A 21239-nucleotide genomic window follows, 5' to 3' on the forward strand; every position below is an offset into this window, starting at 1 on the left:
CTTAAATAAAGTACATTTATTCAAGTTACAACATAAGCCTGATACTTTTGAAGCAATTCATAATAGTTCCAAGGCTGTTTTTATTACTTGTGTTATTCACAGATAATCTATCATTTTCATCTCTTAATCATATAAAATGTCCTGCCTTTAATAAAGACTTATTGACAGTCAGTTATTTCATTGAATTTTGAGGTTGATTTTTCTAAAAAAAAAAAATAAACTAACTTTTTCTCAGAATTTGTATAATTTCATCTTCAGAGTCCATTAATCTCAGTGACTTGCCATGAGCTTCATAAAGTTCAAAGTCCACAGAATAAAAACAGACATTAGCATACTAAAAATGATTACTGTTTTTAGAGATTTTTCGTCTTGTATTAGAGTTTGAAAAAGAAAAAAAAAACTTTGACCAAAAAAAAGTTCATGTCTATCGCAATACTCAGTCCTTGTTAATGATTATCTTTCTGCAGGCCTTATATCTTATCTCAACTGTTTCATTCACCATTGAGCTTTTGTGACAGCAACAGCACAGAGGCAATGTCCACTTGCCAGCTGAACTGAGACTTATTTCCACCCTGCAATGGACATTTTCATTTGATACAATCTTTTAAAATCTGAAAAATATGGAATTCTGTCTTTGGATTTTATTTTTTATGCTTTTTCCAGACTTAAATGTGGGATTGTTGTCTGACTACAAGATCTGTGGGGATCCAGAATGTGAAAGTAAGTCCAAGTGATTTGGTGGTACAAGTTCTAGGCCAAACTATATTCGTAGGATTAATTCTACATCTAAACTTCCGGTAAAGTGATTATGATTATGTGTCGCCTTTAACTTTTGTGCTTGCTTTTTTTTTTTAGGTCCGATGAGCAGAGTTCAGGCTGTAAAGAGCCATGAAGGAAAGGATTGCAGATTCCTGAATTTCAGACGAGGAGACACAATTTTTGTGTACCACAAACTGACGGGGAAACGAGAAGACTTCTGGGCAGGCAGTGTATGTTTTGAATCAGCAGTTATATAGTTATAATAATAGTGAAAATAACAAACATTTTGCCTAATGCAACCGGCATCTTATCTTAGGTTGTTACTTATTGAGATAAGTCTTGATTATAATACAGAGCAGCTTTGTTTGTGAGTCCTGAGCAATTGTGATGCTTGTATCTGTGGGACGTCTCCCGGCTCCTGGTTTGGTTACATTTATGAAGTAGTTGTACGTATTTAAAGGTGGAGAGTCACAGTGACTTCCAAAAGTACATAAACTCTATAAAGTTTTTCACTGTTTCTTACAAACACAAACTTCAAAATATTTTGTTGGGATTTAATCTGATAGAGCAACACAAAATACTGCATAAATGTGAAGTTGATAGAAAATGAGAACAAATATAATTATAGATGGAGACCATCTATGAGCAACCATTTCCAAGCACTGCTGCAGATCTCCAATTGGATTGTAGTCTAGACTTTGACTTAGCCAAAATCTTCTGCATTAGGGGTCCTCAAGTGCTTCTGTCCTGCAACTGTAATACATCTAAATCAAATGAATGGATAATTTCCAGGTAACTTCATAACATGCTGAGGATGTAATTCCATCATGTTACTCAGGGATGGAGCAGGGGCAGGGATGCATTGGAAAGTTGTACGACAGTAGCTCTTGTGCATTGGATTTGGAGACCCCTGTTACGTGTTATCTGCACCCACTATATAACTTGTTTTAAAATGAAAATGAGCCTTTTTACATACAGATGAAGTCCAATTATTATTTAGGTTATTTTATTTAGTTTTTTTTTAATTATTATTTTAAAATAGATGATTGCACCAACCTTATCTTTCTTTCAGATTGACAAACAATTTGGCTACTTCCCAAAGGATGCAGTACGAGAGGAGGAAGTATTTGCAACCATGAGGAAAGTGCTAGAGACCCAGGTAATATCAATGACTAATCGGATACATAAAAAAAACTCATTCTGAAGGATTATGAGATAGCTGCTGGCCTAAAACTGTAACATTTTCTTCACTTTGAGATTTTAATCCTTGTTTTTGGCAGGAATCTGATTTCTTATGTATGGATGAGTCTGGATATCCTCTTGACACGTCTCATCTGGACACTGATGAAGATGATGATCTTAACTTTCAAGACCATGAACCCGAATCCAGCCAGATCAGCCCACACTCTCATGACACAAATGCTCAAGGTACTTTGACGTCCACTGAATCTACGGTAAAAGAAAGGGAAGATGAAGGTGTCGATGCAGCTGAACTTCTCGAAGACGAACTCAAGACTTCAGCAATTCCAGAGCAACAAGGTGGGTCTCCCTCCTCATCCTGGCTGCGTTCGTCTATGACAGGATGGTTAGGTTTTGCTAAAGAGGAGCAGTCAGGGGATTCAGAACAAGAAGCGAGGGAAGATGTGAAGGAGGAGACTAAATCAGAAGCATCACTCACATCTTCTGTGACCGGCTGGCTGGGCTTTGGAGGAGAAGACAAACCTAACAAGGATGAAGATAGCGTGAAAGGTAGGGAAGATACCTTTACCTCAACGATGACTGGGTGGCTTGGCTTCGGTGAGGAGAAGAAAACTGTTGCTTTAGAAAACAAAGAAAATGAAGAAACAGGTGATGAGAAAGAGCCCACAGAGACATTTAGGAGTAGGAGGATGTCTCTGGACCTGGAAGGCAGCAAATTACAGGAAGAGGAGAAGGAAGACATGGGGACAATGGGTTGGCTGGGCAGTGGGTTGGCGAGCAGGCTGGGGTTTGGCTCAAGTGGTCAGGATTCAGAAAGAGAAGGTGTCGAAGTGCAGGAAGAGAAGCCATCTAGTTCCTGGATGGAGATGGGAATTGGGGACATTTGGGGCATTGGGGGTAGTAACACTGGAGCTGATGGAAGTAAAGAAAGTGGTATTAGGGAGACAGAAAGGGATCAAATGTTAGAACAATCATCTGGATTTGAAAACGTGGATGTCAGTCAATCAGAAGCTTCAGTTACAGAAGAAATAAAGGCTGAAAATGTTCCTTACACACTACCGTTCGGTGCTGAAAGTGGTGATGCTGCAGAAGATAATATTGATCATTCAAACACAGAGGATGCAAATAATTTAGATATTGATGCAGGGATTTTGAACAAAGATGATTCAATTCATAACTCTTCCCAAGTAGACGATGAAAATATCGGTGAACATAATATGAGAGATGAACAAATCAGTCAAAATAATGAGTATACTGAGCGACCTGAAATCAGTTCAGATCCTGATCACAGCTTAGAGGAATTACATTCAAACTCCATGGAGCAACTTGAAGGTAGCATGAAGGAAAGTGAAAACCATGAGGTTCAAATCGAGGCTCCGGGAAGTTTGGAGGAGGAAGGCGCTGAAGTAACAAACCAAGTTCATAAAATTGAAGGATCCACTCTAATGTCAGAAAACAGTCCAGTTAACAGGGATAATCATATAGAAGAGCATTTTAACGAGGTGACAGGACAATCTCAACAGGAAATACTAGGAGTTCAGTCTGAATTGCCTGAGGAGACTCAAGTCAGTGGTGATCAGGTGGAAAGCAGTGGGCAGAGTCAGCTTGGCTCTTCCTCTCTTCAGGGAGAGGTACTGCAGCAAGAAACACAAACACAAACTATGGAAGTCACCTCTAACAATGATGGACCGTTACTTTCTGGAAATACTGGAAGTCTGCATGACAGTGTCTCAGAGGAGGGTTTGAGTGAAACCAAACCAAACATTTACACGACTAAAGAGTCTCTACAGATTGTAAGAGACGGTGATGTTGACCGATTCAAGGAAACTGTAAAAGACCAGCATGAGCTAACTGAGGAAGAGACGTCAGATTCTGAGAACGAAGATTTCAATGGAAATCAAATGAAATCAACAATAGTTTCTGAAAGAGAAACCGAAGAGGGGTTAAAAGAAGAGGAAAAGGTTGAAATTGATAAACAGGAAGAGGTAGAAGTGCAAGAACAGATCGAGGAAGTAAAGCAAGAACAGAAAATGAAATTGGAGAGCTTAAATAAACAGGAAACAGAGAAGGAAGAAGAGATGGGAGATATTTCTGAGGAGGACATGGAGTTAAGAGAGGAAGGGCAGGAGGAGATAGAGGAGCTAGAGAAACCGGTAGAGGAGTTATCAGAGCATGGACATCAGATCAGAGAGGAAGAGTTAAAGGAATCTGAGGAGCAAAACAAAAAAGAGGAGAAGGTAGATGTTTTTGTGGAGAGCTCGAATCAAGAGGGGATGGAATTGGCAGAAGAAAGGCAGAAAGAGATAGAAGAGGTGGAGGAGGGAGAAAAAAGCGTAGAGGAGTTACCAGAGCATGGACATCAGATCAGAGTGGAAGAGTTAAAAGAATTGGAGGAAGAAAATGAAAAAGAGAAGGTAGGTGTTTTTGTGGAGAGCTCAAATCAAGAAGGGATGGAGTTGGCAGAAGAAAGGCAGAAAGAGATGGAAGTGGAGGGAGAAAAATTAGAAACAGCATTACTAGAGCATGAGCAAGTCAGTGTAGAAAGGTTAAAGGAATCAGTGGAGCCAAATGAAATAGGACAGGACGAAGAGGAGAATATGTCAGGTGTTTTCAGGGCAAGCTCAAGTCAGGAGGGGGCAGAGCTAGCAGAAGAAAGGCAGAAGGAAATGGAGGAGGTGGAGGAGGGAGAGAAAAGCGTGGCGGAGTTAACAGAGCATGGACATCAGATCAGAGTGGAAGAGTTAAAAGAATTGGAGGAAGTAAATGAAAAAGAGGAGGAGGTAGATATTTTTGCGGATAGCTCAAATCAAGAGGGGATGGAGTTAGCAGAAGAAAGGCAGAAAGAGATGGAGGAGCTAACGGAGGGAGAGAAATGGACAACAGTATTAGTAGAGCATGGGGAAATCCAGGTGGAAAGGTTAAATGAATCAGTGGAGCCAAATGAAACAGAGCAGGAGGAGGAGATGTCAGAAGTTTCTGAGGAGAGCTCAGGTCAGGAGGAGATGAAGTTAACAGAAGAAAGGGAGAAGGATGCGAAGAAGCTAAATGAGGAAGACGAACAGGTAGAGGAGTTACAAGAGCATGGACACCAGATCAGAGTGGAAGAGTTAAAGGAATTGGAGAAGCAAAATGAAAATAAGATAGTAGATGACTCTGGGGAAATGGAGAACCAGCAAATAGGAGATGTGTTACTAGGGGATGAGCAGGGAACACTGGAAAGGTTAGAGGAATCTGAGGAGCAAAATAAACAAGCAAAAGAGGAAGTTGAAAACCAGGTTTGGGAGGAACGGTTAGAACACAAGCAGACTGACATGCTGGATAATTCCAGCTTGGCTTCTTTGGCCTCTGAAACGAACACACAGACTGAAATCCAAAAGGACGAGGAGCAGGAGGAGAAGGAAGTGGAGAAACAGAACAAAGAAGAGCTTGAGGAAGAAAACGAGCACCCAACGAAGGAAGTGGAGGATGATAATGTTGATGTAGATGTGTTTGAGGATGGAGAACGGACCGGAACGACAGTAAATGATGATGGCGACTGGAAGGAAGACAGACAAGATAATGATTTTGAAGAAGAAACCAGGAAAACCTTTGCTACAAAAACAGAAAATGAACTTTACAAAGACAGAGAAGAAATGCATGACTCTGCTGAAAGTCAAGTTCAGACAGCTGAGCAAACTGAGTCCACAGATCCACCTCAGGGAGCAGACAGTGAAAGCAGAGGAGCTTTTGGTCTTCTTAAAAACACTTTAGGATTTTTCTCCCAAACACCCACCCCTGAGATGTCCGAGTCCACCCAGTCTGTTCATAATGTCAACCCAAATGAAGCTGAGCCATCACAGCCTCACCCCTCCATCACTCCAGAACTAGCGTCCCCCACAGATTCATTTCATGCTGAAGTAACACACGCAGCATTTCCCACAGAGCACCCGCAGACCGATCCTCTTTCTGCTGAAAAACTCCCCAGCACCGCTCATTTGGTCACCAAAGAACCATCCAAAACAAAACCCCTAACTAAACATTACAAAAATCTCCTCCGCCACATGAACGCGGACGAGGCAGTTATCTTAGAGGACCTTTTCGGCCGACACAAACTGCAATTTTTAGATTACATTTTGACGAGTTCGGAGGCCGCGACTGCAGAGGATGATCAGTCAATACTGTTGGATATAGAAAGACTTCTGCAACACAACATGGAGACTCTTGTGGCTCCCAGCATGAGCATCACTGATGCACCGCAGGAGGACAAACAAAGGACCAGTGCAATTATTGCACTGCAGAAGCTGGAAACGTTATTGAAAACAGTGAAGGAGACTGTCAGCACAGGAATATCAGATGTCAGTAATCATCAAGGTATTTTTGTCTAACTTGCATAAACTATCATGGCTCATATTATTAATGTTTTGATTTAATTGAACCTGTCGGTTCAGGTCTGTCCTCATCGCTGTGTATTTGTGTGTTCCTTTGTCACATGCAGTTGAGCACAGTTCAAGCCAAGAAAAGGAAGATAACTCCAAATCTGCTTCTTTACATAAAGATGATGATGATGATGATGGCAAATATAAAGATTGGAATTATGAGGAGGAGGAAAGAAGAGTTGAAGGAAGTAAAGATAATATTGCATCCCTCCATCTCTCTCAGCCAGGATCAAAACAGAAAGGTACGAGAAAACCAAATCTGTTCAAATCTGGAAGAAATATTGAAGGATGAGTAAATATGAAGAGATATTTCATTAAGGTGAGGTTGACCTGCTCCCTCTCATTTATGCAAAACTTAAAGACTTTATAATACATTATTGTACGATATTCTTTTAATAGCCCATTAATTACATTAAAAAAACTAAAAGTGTGACTCTAACTCTAGGGGTAATCGAGCAAACTCTGGAGTTGATTCATCGGGTAGCTGAGGACTCCAAAAGTTGTGTTCAAGCAGTGATGGAAATCCTTGTTTGGATTCATGTGCAGGTAAGTCCCAAGACTGCATTTGTGGCCCACAGAAAGGAAGTAGGGGTTGTTTGCTTGACATAAAATAAGCCATTTATGTTGAAATAGTTCTTTGAGTGAATATGTTTTTTTTGTATAAAACCACTTTAAAACAAAAACAGCATAAGATACTCTGGAGTTATTGGTTATTTCATTAGAGGCAACTTTTAACGTGCTGTTTTTTTTTTTTCTTGTTTCTTTTTTACAACTTATGACTTTGGTAAAGATTTGCCATTTGTCATATTACAACCATAAACTTCCATGAGTTTTACATCGTTTTTTCTGTGAGATCACACTAAATAGTAGGTAAAGTATGCAAACTATGTATATTTTGTATATTTTTCAAATCAAAACCTATTATTTTCACTCCCAATTGCTGTGACATCACTAAATAAAAACCAGTGCAACCAATCGCCTGCAGAAGTCACTTGATTAGTAAATATTTACAGCTCTGGGTAATAAAATCTAAGCATAAAAGCAGCTGCTCTGTAGAGATGTCAGGAGTTTGCTAGACAACATAGCAAAATTAATAGCTTAATGAAGACCAAGATGCACACCAGACAGGTCATAGATAAAGTTGTGGAGAAAGTTAAAAGTGGTTTAGGTTAGAAACAAACCGTAAAAATAAAATGGAGCACAGTTCAATCACAGATCTAAAATGGAAGAGAACAAAAATCTGCAAACCTATTTATGTTGTAGATTTTCCATCAAAAACTGACAGGAGAGCATAATTCACAGAAGCGGCCAAAACTCCAGAGATCCACAGTACATCTGTAGTTGGAGCCTGTTGTCATTATTGTAAAATGAGAAACTGTTATCATGATAATCCCATAGCCTACAGTAAGCAGTGCTGCATTGTCCACCCCCTGCTGAGATTGCGTTTTCAGCAAATTTCAAACAAATGCAAGGTGGTACTTTTTTGAATACCAACCTTAAACAGGCACAATCATTTTTATGAGTACACAGAAAAATCTAAAAATATTCATAAATGCAAGGTGAAAATGATAATATTTGAGATGAGAGTATAATATTTTATTATTTTAAGCATTTTCTTTCTTAAAGTTCATCATGATCTAAGGCATTGAGCGGCTTTTGGTCCCTACAGGCAATGAGTAGACTTTGCAGGGTCTGGTTCTTTAAGACTCTGAACCTGTGGCATGTTGATCTCTCTCTCCCTTTGGCATTCAAGTTTGCTTTCGTCTCAGTTGTCAGACTGGCTTGACGCCGACATAGCTTCCTACGTTTGGGTTTGATACACACCAGAGGCCAACTTGGATTTCAGGTCTACATGGTGTCACAGGGCAAGAGATTCTTTATATTCAGATGGATAAAAGTGAGGCCAGGTCGGTGAGTATGAAATTTAGAGCTCAAGCCGTCAGACTGACTTTAAACAGGGCTGTCATTACCCAGTTGTTTACATTCAAAGCTTGCCACATTATGTATATTGCATAATTCTGAAGATATACATATCCCCTTTGTTACTTAATTTTCAGGAAAGTACATTTGTCTTGTGGTGACATAATAAATTGTATAAAATATGTAAAATATAGAATATAAAGATATATAAACAATCTATGAGTGACACCTGTTCCCTTCGGTGTCACATTGAAAGGATTCCGATGTGCCTGTGTGGCATCTTACAATTGGTGACGTTTGGAACGAACCATTTACAAACGTAGGGGTGAATGTAAGCTCCTTTTAAACATAGCATGCGTAAAAAAAGTGAATGTGATTATTTTTTCACATATATCTTCTATAGACATCGTCATAAATATTTCCTTATAATTTTGTTCTCAAGTCATTACTTCTAGTTGCTGGAGAAGATTTAACATTCCGGCTTCCGTCTCTAATGGCTGAAAAATGTGGTACTTTCTGGAGGATCGGTGTTGTGAATAGGATGTGAAATAGCCGTTAACCCGGCTGTAGGAAGCCTGTCTTTCTCTAATCAGTATTAATGAAATTCCTATTAAATATTAAGCTAAATGAAATAACTTGGACATGACGGAACGTCCGGAAGATGAGCAGTTGGCCAACAAAGCGGCTGACTTCCAGGCGACAGCAGAAACCTACTACAACATCGCCGTGGAGAAAGTGAAAGATGTACGTTAATATGTGGCAGGTTCTGGTTAGCATTTCCATTTAGCCGCCAGAGCCGAAGTAATATAACGGACTGGGATCAGGGTTTATTACATGTAGTACTAGCTTTACTCTCAGGTGTGGGTTCGGACATTGCTTTTGACTAACACTGTCATGGTTTATCTTTCAGTTTGAAACCAGTTTATAGGCATTAGCATAGTTAGCTGGTTCAGTCAGTCAGCATTTCTCTTGTGTTAAGTTTTTATTGTCTTGGGGGTTGTTTTAATTTTTGAGAAACGATTAACGTTATGTTGTATTTCTCAGTTGGACGCATTTTTTGTGATGGCAAACGGAACTGTGATAATCCCACAGAAACAGCTGTTTGGTAATCAGACTGCAACTGCTTAGGAATCCAGTGAAATTGTCACAATAACCCACAGTTCCTCTTTTTAAAATGCAGTTATATTGTTTTGGTTGTGAATTTGTTATTAAATTGATCTGATTTCACACAGATAGATTATTATAAAGGATGAACCCAAAAATGTCACATTATGCGTGAATTATAAAGTGCACTTCAAGATTCAACAGAACCACCTTTTTCAACACAAACTCTGTAGAAAATTTTGTTCTTACACTGCCATGGAGGGATTTTAGCCCTTCCTTTTTACAGCATTCATTAGGGGTAGCAGACAATCCTTAATGCACAGCTCTCTTGGGTCCCACAAAAGCATTTCAAGTCAGATTGTGGTCTAGACTAATCATTTTCTTTTTAGTCATTCTGTTGTAGATTTGGTGTCGTGGTTGGGCTGGTGATTTTCCTGTTGATGACCTAGATTAGGTCTAGCTTTAACTGTAGGATAAATGACTTTACATTTAGCTCTGCTCCTGATACGGCATAACCTGCTCAAACTCAATTCAGTTCATTTAAAATATTTTATTTATCCCAAGGGAAAATTAAATCTTTTCGTACATCATCATCCAAGTATCTTTAAAATCGTTGCTGTTGGTGATACTGTGTGTAGGGATGATCTCCAGTAGCAGTCAGACTTGCAACAAATCTGAAGAAGACTCTGACTGAAGAGTGTTTCAGTATGACTGTCTCATGACAGCTATGGCATGCTCTAAAGATGGTAATCTATAGTAACATGTCCTGGATGATCAGAAATCAGTTTTTTGGCAAGTGCTGCTAATCCACATCATGTGCTTTTGCCACTCCTCTTTGAACTCCATTTTAAATCTCTGTCTGGGCATAAGGCTGGAAAGCCAGGCAAACGTTGGAGACGTTGGAGTCTGAGATATGATCCTTGCCCATTATCATAGATAGAAAAGAAGGTCTGAACTTCCTCCTTCTTGCTTTGCTCTACATCTATCTAGCCTCCTTTTCAACTTCTTTGGGATTTGGGATCACAGTTCAGATCTTATTTGAGCCTCTGGGATGTTAAATTGTTAAAAACAATGCCATGTTGCCAGAGTTGGCATCATACAACTTTCCGACGGTAATAAAGTAGAAGCAAAAATTATTGCAGGTGCGCACCATCCAAAACCAGAGGGAGTAATTGTCCAAACATGCAATCCCTGAAACGGGGAAAAAAAAACAAAAAAAACTGATCGAATGTAACGGAGCTACACTGAGTAGGTGCAATTTCAATATCCCTTAAATTATATTACTCAGCAAATGTCTGAAATATCATTTAAATGAAAAGAAGCAGACTCAAAAATCAACCCCTTTTTTTTCCACCTCCCTCTTCTTTTAGGCTGTGTCACTATTACCTGACGACATGAGGCCAGGGCCAGACCTGTACGGTGTACCATGGGAACCGGTAATCTTCACTGTCCTGGTGGGACTGGTGACATTCCTGTTGTTCACCAGAAGATGTTACAGATCTGTAAGTGAACTGCCTTGGATGTTTACCAGCGAGCCGCGTCATTATTGGCCGCTAAAAGTTGTATTCCGAACTCAATCTATCAGCAAACAGGAAAATGTCAACCATTAGTAGCTGCTAATATTTATCTTCTGCAGTGTGACCTTCAGACATTTTGCATCCAAACCAAAAAGAAATATTAATAGCTACATCTGTGTCTCACAAATTATGCGTGATGGAGTGGTGCAACTCCGTAGTGTTTAGCTAGCTTTGACAAAGTATTTGTTATTGCTTCCAGGAGAGAAAAATTAATGACCAAACAGGCATTTGACATTTGTCGCAACTCAAAATGTGGTCAGAACATGGGGTCACAATCTTTTCATCTTTATTTACACCTTTTTCATATGTTCACACTATATGAATAATTCAACATAAAGTCACTCTGTTATTCATTGTCTTTTTTTTTTTTGCTCTTATTTCCACACAGATAAAGAGCAGACTGTATCGAAGTAAGTTTTCACCGCAATTACCTTGCAACTTTCTAAATAAACCATCAGTGCCGTTTTCTGCTGGACCTTGTATTACTGAGGGCATTTAATCGACAAGCTTTTTTCTTGAAGGATCCAATTTAACTAAGCCTAGCATTAAACACCTTGCCTCTTGGTGCTATAAAGCTGGTTATTGACTTTGTCTCTCAACCCAGAGTCACTGTTGATGATGTCAAATAAAATGGAAAGAAAGCTAGGCTAATTGCAAATTAATATGCGGCCAAATTATTAAAGCAGGAGTGTTTGAATTTTTTTTTAATAGTTTACATGTTGATTAGAACTTTGTACATGTTATGTGCTCTGGATTTATTTATATTATAAAGTACTGTGAAAAATAACTTGAGGTCAATAAGGTATCTGTCTAATCTACTCTGACATTAAATCATCTAAAAAGTTACTGTGCATATTGACCAGGAAGTCATTTCAGTGGGAGGCAATTTACCCTATAGATTAGGTTTCCCCACATATGTTGCCATGGTGACAGAACCAGCTTTGTGACATTGAAAATGCCAAACTGAATCCAAAGGTGCCATGATAAGACACTCATCTTGCTTCGTCATACAGGCAAAATGGCAAAAACAAGTTAGAATTTATTTTATTTTTTATTTTTTTACATCTTTGGTTTTTCAGAAAAGGAAGAGAGGCTGGCTGGACAACTTGCACAGCTGCTGGATGAAAAGTGTAAAGTCCTCGAGACTCTCAGTCAGTGTCAAAAAGAGGTTGGTGCTCCTGCTTACTGAATGTTTTGAGAGCCAGAGCTTTCTTCCGTGTTATTTTCAAATCCATGGATTGACTGAGTCACTTCTTCGTAACCTTCAATTTTCAGCATGATGACCTGGAAAATGTACTCAGGGACGGCGGCGTTCTGGCTCAGACTCAAAAATCCCAAGATTTGGAGGTAAGGCAGAGGGAACAAAGACTTGAATTGAAGCGTAAACATGTGTGTGAAGCTAAAAGTTAAACTCTATTTTATTCATTCTTCTAGTAAAAAAAAAAGCATATGTTTATCTTGTTGGAGGCATGTTTTTGTTGTTTTGGAGAATAAAGTTGATAAGAAGCTCTTTTTGCATGTTGCAGGACATTTCTGTGGCTTATTATTATTGAAAGCACTGATGTAGTGGTCAACATGTATTTTCATTATATTCTTGGTGTTGCATCACAAAGCTACTTTTAATTTTAGACATTCAACCTGGAGGAGTTTACCAAATTTAACCATTCCACATGGTCTTGGATTACTTGGTTTAGCATGAAACCTGTGGTGCAACTGGAAATTGGACAAAATTGGCTAAATTAAGATTATTGAATCCAACTAACCTCAAGTTATCCATAAAAGTCAAATAAATTGAATTAGCATGACCTAAGTTAGTCTGATTCTTTTTCTGTCTTGCTTAATGAAATTTGTCTGACTTTTTTGAATCTTTTTATTTTTATTTTTTTTAACAAGTTTTCTAAACACAACTGGTTTTCATGTTCACGATAGGGCCAAGCCGAACAGTTGGAACAGACTAAAAAGCAGCTGGGGACAGATCTTGGACAACTGAAGGAGCAGCTGTCCCAGCAACAAGAACATAGAAAGGAGCAAGAAAGGAGGGTAGGCCCGGATTTTAAAGATATTATGTAATTATAGTGTTTATCCCAACCGATAATCGTCTTTTTTTATTTTTGCCTTTATTACAGATAACTCTGCTTGAGGAAAGCATGAAAGCATGTGACGAAGAAACCAAAGAGCTCCATTCAAAAGAGGAGCAGGTGCTCGACTCTGTAGATATTATCTTTCAGTTGCTCTCCTGCCTCTTCTTCTCTTTGTCTTTTGCTTGAATTTTATTCTATCCACTTCTCGGAGTGATTGCGTTTTTTTCTTGTTTTGTTTAGGCACAAACAACTCTGAAGGTTTACAGCATGAACAGCGAGAGACTACAGAGAAACCTGGAAACGGCAGAAGAGGAGAACACTGTTCTGCAGGAGAGCAACAATCAGGTCAGATTATGTACATAAAGAAAAGAGTTTCATACATAGATTTGTATCCTTCTTCCTCTTCTTCCTATAATCTCTGCATCATTATTTTAGATCTCTGTCCATGTGCTTTTATCCACAGTTGAAGCAGGAGGTGGAGGGATGGGCAGAGAGAGTAAGCGAGCTGGAGGAGGAGATGCGGAGGTGCGAGGTCGCCCACAGTGCGATGTTGCAGGATGTGGCTGTCAAGGACGATCGTATAACGGTGCGGTTGCTTCTCATGAGCGTCGATCATCTCAGGAGAACGGCAAAGTTCAAGTACCGCCACATGCTTGCCGCTAGACGTGTGTAATCGTTTATAACTCTTCGCAGTCCTTGACGGATCGGCTGCTCCGAATGAAATGCTGGGAGTCGGATCTAGAGGGAGAGGAGGGAGGAGAAAAGGAGGCAACCAATGGGAGGCCGGGAGAAGACGACGACGCGCACCTGCAGAAAGTTCAGAAACTCATCTTTGCTGCTAAGGTACAAAGCCACAACAAGTATAAAATATTTACAGTTTTGAATGTAAATCAAGCACATTTAAAAAAAAATTATTTTAATCAGTATATTTGTGTTATTTTTCAGAATACAAATGTTTTATCCAGTTAGCACATGCCAGCATGACCCCATTTTTAAATAATGTTCTTGTGTCTGCATGCAGCTGAACGCAGACCTCAAATCAGTGGATGAAGATAAAGACAGAGTGTTTGCGAAGCTGAATGATGAGATCAAAGCAAAAGAAGACCTGCAGGGTGGGTTAACTGTAGTCAGATGCTGACATGTTAGTGGAAAAAGACAAACTAACTTATCGACTTGTAAAAGAAGCCTCAGAAATCTTCTCATATTTTCTGCTTTTATTTTCCATTTAAAGTGAGCATTGAGGAGATGGAGAAGGAGAAGTTGTCCCTGCAGTCTGACGCCGAGAATTATACGGGCCAGGTGGGTAACCTCAACCTGTTTCCGTGAGGTTTGTTATACGGTCGAGTCATTTGTTCTGATGGTCCTGGTTCGTGTGTGCAGGTCGAACGGATACAACAGAAACTGCAAATCATGACAGAAATGTACCAGGAGAACGAGCTCAAGCTGCACAGGTTCATGCCTCTACATTTGGTAGCTAAACAAAGTGTTTGATGAGTCTGTAATCATGAACCTTTGTGCAGAATGCTGACTGTGGAGGAGAAGGAGCGTCACCAGAAGGAGGAGAAGTTGAATAAAGCTGATAAAAACATTGCGATGGCGATGGAAGAACTGAATAACTACAGGTGACACTTGTGTCTGCAAAAATATGGAATTTTATTTGGAAAAGAAAAACTAGTTTTCAGGGTTTTTTTTTTGTGTAATTCATTTCATGTGCCATTGTCTGTACTATTACATATCTGAATTCCTAAAAATGCCTTGATTAGTAAGTTTGGTTTCACCAATAGTTTCAAGTATTTTGTGTAAAAAGCAATTAGATTTGCATTGGTTTAATTTAAAAAGTAAACATGGCTACTTTTTTGTCAAAGGTCTGTCCAGCCATCTGTCTGCCTGTTTTCCCGATCATCTGTCAACATTTTATCAATCTGTCCATCCGTCTATCATTTTAATAATTCCATAAATACGTCTATATATACGTATTTATGGAATACGTATATATAGACGTATATATGCACTTTTACTCCTTAAAACTGAAACCACAGTGGACTGACAAAGCAGAAGTAGTGTTTGTCTTCCCTTCACAGTTTTGCTCGTGCTTTGTTTTCAGAAAACGAGCGGAGGAGATGGAAGAGGAGCTGGAGAAAACAAAACAGTCGTATCAGACTCAGATCTCTGCCCACGAGAAGAAGGCTCATAATAACTGGGTTAGTGAAGCTCTGCCGCAGATGAGCTCAAAGAGCGTCTTGCTGTGCTGTAATGCATTTTGGTGTTTATGCATTGCGATTCATCTGGTAAATATTTCCAGTTGGCAGCGCGGTCAGCAGAGAGAGAGCTGGGAGACTTCCGAAGAGAGAACGCCCTCCTCAGACAAAAGTAAGCATAGCAACAAACCTGGCCTTGCTGAATGTGGTCGGCCGTGTTAACAAAGACAAATAAATGTGATTGTTTTAGGCGCATTGTAGTGCTGGACTAAGACGTGAATAACTGAAATAACTGATCTCAGAGCGCTACAAGAGAGCTTTCCTGTCAACAGCCATCGCTATCTACCATAAAGCTTTGAAGAATTTCAATTAATGAGTTGCAGTAACATTTATTTTCCCTTTGGGATCAATAAAGTATTTTTGAGAGCGGGAAATTGATCACATTTTCTGCTTGCACTCACCCGAAAGTTTTGGGAAATATGACCTGAAATGCATATTTTCTTTACTTATTTAAGGCGATTAAAGTTTCCCGTGTTTTTACCGATGTTCAGACTCACAGATACTCAGTTTAAACTGGATTCCCTCGATAAAGACCCGTACGCCTTGAACAACCTGGCTAGACCGCTGCCTTTCCGAGGTAAACCTACACGTCTAACGAACATGTCTTAATTCGAGTAAACTTCACGAGGAATCTGATGCAAGTGGTGCCATTTGAATTGAAATGTTATATTTAAATGTTAAATTTCCTCCTTTCCAGCTGAAAGGTCGCCTTATGGTCCTTCTCCTCTGGGCCGACCCTCGTCTGAAACGAGACCTTTCCTCTCTCCTCCAATATTAATGGATGGGCTGCCTGGTAGGCTGTCCCCCAGAGGTAAACATAGACAAAACAGTCAATTTATTGAAATGTTGCAAGTTCCCATTCAACCATGTTGTCCAATCAGGTTTGCATGTTGGTGTTGGTTAGGTGACTATTGCATGATTAAATTTAGATGATGATACAGAACTTTTCAAAAGTAAATGATGTAAAAATAAAAAAAAAGAATAAAAAGTGGAGTTTGGAAACCCTTAAACTCCACGTTTTTTCATGTCACAATCAGAAACTTTATTGTGTTTTATTGGGATTTCATGTTTTAGAACCACACAAAGTAGTGCATAAATGTGAGGTGGAAATGCCTATACCTTCTACAAATGAAATCTAATACTTATATAAGTAAAATCTACCATGCAACAAATTTTCTTAAAAAGTAACCTTATTAACTCATAGCTATAATGGAGTAGTTTAGATTAAAGCATGTCTGTGTTAGAATAACTTAGTTTTGTTGTTCATAGTTGCTTTTCATCCAATCTAAGCTTTTGTGTGAAAATTGTATTTGCAAAGCTGGTAGAAACGCATCTTACAGTGAACAGTGGCGCTACATATTTTTTATTTATTAAAAACCAAAAACATTTTCCTTCCGACTAATAATCACGCACTACTTTGTATTCGGCTGTGGCATAAAATCCAAATAAAATGATTACGGTGGTTGTATTGTGACAAGTTGCAAAATTTAAATGTCTGTGAAGCCTTTTGAACAGTTCTGTACATACTGCGACAAGATATCTTTTGCATGCTTTCTGCAATCCACCAGTCGACAAGCATGAAAAGTTTAACATGACAATATGCCTTCAAGCCCTGTGTTTCTCTGACTGACTCAAAGTGCTCCTGCCTTTATCTTCCCCCTCAACACACTCTGAGTGTTTTTCCCCTCCTTTCCATCTTTGTCGTTCACATCAATCTCTTCACCATCGTCATCTTATTTGCTTTGCCCCTTCTTTCCTCCTTACTGCTTTCCTGCCCAGTATCTCGTGGTCCAGGGGAGCCCCCAAGTGGCCAAGCAGAGATGGAGCGCAGTGGAGGTCCTCATTCAGACAGCGGTTCAAACTCTCCCACATGGGAGAGAGATCGCAGGGGTCCCCCGCCAGGACCTCCTGGGCCTCTGGTACCCCCAGGTGTGTGGAAAAAATAATCTGAAAGCACATTTGCTTTGATCAAAGAGCATTTTTTTCCCAAAGAGAAAAAAATTAATCACAAACAAAACAGGTTAATTCAAGGCTGCTTGGTGTGTATTTTTTTTTTTTGCTTTTTGTTATTCTTTTTAATGTTCCGTTTCAGCTGCCAGCGAAAGAAAGCCGACGTGCTCTGGTTTGTTGTAAACCAATCACAGTTCAAAAAGTTAGCATTGTGTTAAAAAAAACTGGGACTGCCTCGGAAAGAAGTGCAAATATTTGCCTTCCTTGTGGCGATTCGTTCCAAACTGAAGAAACGGCTTTCAACTGTGATCAAAAGCAGCTTGCAGGAGCCTTTTTAATCAGTCAGGGGAACAACGTGTCTACATATACCAGCCGTATTTCTGCCACATCACCATCACACGACGGTGTTTGTTGTGCATGTGCACCTTGACTATGTTAACAAGCAGTTGTCGTCTACGTGGGTCGCTCTTTCATAGAGATGTTGACATAAAGCAGTAACTAATATCCCCATCTCCATGACGCATGGTCTTAATGCGGTTGTAGCGCATTGGTTGTCATAGCTCGCAATAACAGAGCAACGTGTTAATGATTGTGTAACCTTGTCTCGGCAAGTTAAACACATTAGCTAGCTGCTAATTGTTTCCATCTCTCACCACAGGGCCGAGACGATACACAATGCAGGATTGTAAGAGGCTTAATTCTGCCCTGGCCAGTCTGTTTTTACACCTGGTCTGCATTGTGCATGCTGATGAAGGAAATGCAGGCTGAGACAACATGTCATAAATAATGCAGTTTAAAATATAAAAATGTATCCTGTTGCTGGCTCAAAGACATTTAGTTTCTATTCAGTTTTTTTTTTTCCATTTCAGCTACTATATCTGATGCAAGTTGGTACATGAGGTTTTTATTTTTTTATTCATTAACTTTAAGTGATTTAGGTCTGTATGCAACTGCGTTTGCAAGAGTGAACGCTGATTAAAAAAAACAAACAAAACAAAATTCAAATAATTCATTCCACCAAGTAGTATAAAATTTTACCCATTCTTAGAATAATTTCAACTTGATCCAGGTGCACCCAATTTAGAGAGGTCTGATTTGCTCTGTAAGTGATTTTATAAAAAAGAATTATGACGCCATCTCTGAGAGAAAAATGTCAACAAAAATCTCTGTTAAACCTTTTGATATTATACCTTTTATTTTTAATAAATCAACACATTTATGCATTCTCATGTGTTTCTTTTCAGTCCTCCATCTCTTCAAATCAGACTAGCAATCATAAAAAAAAATCCTGAAAAAAAACTTGCTAGCTGTTGTATTTGTAAAGTTAGATAAGGTGGACGGCCGTGTCTTGTTGGGTCTGTTGTTGCGCCGTGCTCTTTCCCTTTTTGATGCTGGACTACAAAATGCCCCATGAAATGTTCAAAGTGTGAAATATTGCTTCACATCCTAACTATTCTTTAAACTTCTCCCTAATTTTATTCCACACATATCAGGTCTTTTCCCTGGTCTTCATGATGCTGCTTGTTCAGTGATGTTCTCTTAAAAAAACGTTGTTTTTTTTAAGAGATCCAAAGAAATTTTTAAGCAATCCAAATTTTGAAGGCAATTTGGATTTTATTTATGGGTATCAGAGTCAAGGTGGCTGTACTTAAATGGATGAGATGCCTTTAAATTTCTTATTTGGAAAGAATATTAAACTATGCATCATTTTCTAGCACTCCATAATTAAACTTCATTTTTCTGTTGACGTATAAAGTAAGATACCTGTAAAGCATTTCTGGATATATTGTGACAAAAATATACAACATTTAGAGATATAAATTTTTTTTGTTTGTTTTAGACGCAAGAACTTTAGAAATACCATCACCTGAAACTGAGTTTTCTTGGATTTCTTTGCAGTGATTTCATTTTTCTATTTTTTTATTTTGTACTTTCTCAGGCTACATGTTTCCAGAACCAGGGGGTCCCATGTTCAGGAGGCCTCCTCCAGGGGCTTTGGGGCCTTTGCCTCCTGGGCCCCTCCCACCTGGCCCTATGCCACCTAGAGGTCTCCCCATGGGACCGCCTCACCCTCTGGACATGGCAGGTGAGCTATTAATGATTACTTTCGTATGCAGCTACTTAAGCGTGAAAGGTTTGATGTGGAGTTATTCTGTATGTTGCATATCTTTATATGCTTTTCTCTCACAAACTAAACGTTTGTCGATGCAGACGGCTCGTTCAGAGAAAACCGCCTTGGACCCGGTGAACAGGACCACAGAGAGGTGAGCGGCAGTGTGGGATACTATACATTTGGTCTTTACTGGTACTAAAGCCTATGATGTGTGTCGTTAGTCTGGTCCTGGTGGTCAGAGGACTCCTCCTGAACTGGATCTGAGGATGGGTGGCCCTCCTCCACCTGGACCCCCAGGGATTCCTATAGATGGCCCCTTTCCTCGTAGAGCCCCGTATGGACCCCCTCCCGATTTCTACCATCCCAGGATACCCGGGGGTCCTCCCATGAGGCCCAGTAAGAAATCGTTATCATGTTTAGAACTTGGATGATTAATCTAAGGATTTAATCTGAAACTGCCTTGTGTTTCTTCCAGTGTGGCCTTCCCATCCGCAAGGAATGATGCTTCCTCCTCGTTTCTCTCCTGGCGGACCCCTTCCTCCCGCTCCTAATCCCAACACCCCCTACGGCCCGCCCATGGCGCTACATCCATCCGATGGCCCTCCTCCTCCTCGTCAGCAGTCCCTGCCTTTGCCACCTCAAAACCAGTCACCAGAGAACAGACCTTCGCCCGAAGATGCCATCTAACCCCGACGGTTTCCATGAGGATTCATTTCTGGTTCAGCTCAGTAGCAGATGGAAGAAAAGTGGAGTTCCCTTCATTCTGCCCCAGCTATTTATTGGCCAGGAGGGATATTTACTGAACGGTGTTGGTAGAGCAGAAACGCCAATCTCCATCAGGCTGATTTGGTCCTGTAAGAGCCTCAGTTCTGTTTCTCCTACATGTAAAACCTTTTCTTCTCCACCCCGTCATCCAACCACTTCATTTTAAAATCAACAGCTTTGTTGATGCTTAACTTCTACCTTTGTGGGGTAAAGCTATCGTATTGGCAAGACACATTGTTACCTGGATCTTATGTTGAAAATGCACATGGACTGTTTGACATTTGTATACAATTCAGGTCAATGACGGAAAGAAAAATAAATGAACAACATATTTTGACAGAAACACACCTTTTATGCCTGACATGGTCACTTTTTTCCCCCCACACTAGTTTTTAAAACGCGTTTTTGTTTTGGCATTTTTATTAACATGATTTTCTTTGAAGCAGCCACGTCATCATACTTGATCTTCCTTAGAGGTCAAACGAGTGTTTTAAAATTCGCAAAAAAATTAAGAGTACCCTTTGAAATTCAATAGACTTTCCAGTCATCTTCTGTCTTAGTTTCAAACCAGGAGAGCAGGTGTACAGCGGTGCTTCTGCTGCCGTTACGGTGACTTACAAATGAAAACTGACTGCAATCAAGTCAAATGGACTGACTGGAAGAGAGGCTCCCAGATGTCAGCTTTGTGAATTTTGTAAAAAGTGATTTGATAGATGAATAAAGACTTTTAAAACTTTCTCTGTACGTCACTTATGTAATTATGTAAAGTTTGTTCATCCGCAGAACATTTCAATGTAATTTTCAAATTTTGTGTACATGAAATGTTTTTGATATTTAAAAACCTTCAATTTATTAATAGGCCTTTTAAGTATGTTTATTTTGATTGTCTTTTAAAACCCTTTGCATAATTCAAACCCAGTTTCGGAAAGGTTTGTACGCTGTAAATGGATACATAAATATTTCAATGAAAGTACAGATGTCGGGTGTCTTCACAAAATTTGTGCACATTTGAAACCATTCCAGGACCATATAAATTGGAATATAATTCAAAAAATTTATTTTAGTATTTTTCTAATTGTGAAACTTAAGCATTTATT

At 39.5% G+C, this 21239-nt stretch overlaps 1 protein-coding gene across 5 annotated transcripts; it reads left to right on the top strand.

The window, feature by feature from the left end:
* The first annotated feature begins 541 nt into the window (after positions 1–541).
* Positions 542–20879, top strand: mia2 (MIA SH3 domain ER export factor 2). 5 transcript variants are annotated; one of them, XM_008399818.3, is made up of 28 exons: positions 545–720; positions 856–989; positions 1832–1918; positions 2040–6309; positions 6434–6616; positions 6820–6920; positions 10769–10900; positions 11364–11385; positions 12055–12143; positions 12251–12322; positions 12905–13015; positions 13102–13173; positions 13297–13401; positions 13520–13642; positions 13750–13899; positions 14078–14168; positions 14288–14355; positions 14437–14507; positions 14577–14678; positions 15161–15257; positions 15359–15426; positions 15806–15891; positions 16012–16125; positions 17094–17243; positions 19204–19350; positions 19476–19528; positions 19599–19773; positions 19853–20879. In XM_008399818.3, exons 1-28 carry the CDS (start codon positions 621–623, stop codon positions 20062–20064), a joined length of 7185 nt encoding a protein of 2394 aa, XP_008398040.2. In that variant the 5' UTR covers positions 545–620; the 3' UTR covers positions 20065–20879. The 5 variants fall into 5 exon arrangements, with proteins under 5 accessions (XP_008398042.2, XP_008398040.2, XP_081459326.1 ...); XM_081603200.1 differs by having other exon boundaries at positions 606–720; positions 2040–2298; XM_008399820.3 differs by lacking the exon at positions 17094–17243 and having other exon boundaries at positions 542–720.
* Positions 20880–21239: the final 360 nt, after the last annotated feature.

The sequence above is a fragment of the Poecilia reticulata genome, chromosome 22 (assembly GCF_904066995.2).
Source record: "Poecilia reticulata chromosome 22, P_reticulata-male-v2, whole genome shotgun sequence".
NCBI lineage: Eukaryota > Metazoa > Chordata > Actinopteri > Cyprinodontiformes > Poeciliidae > Poecilia > Poecilia reticulata.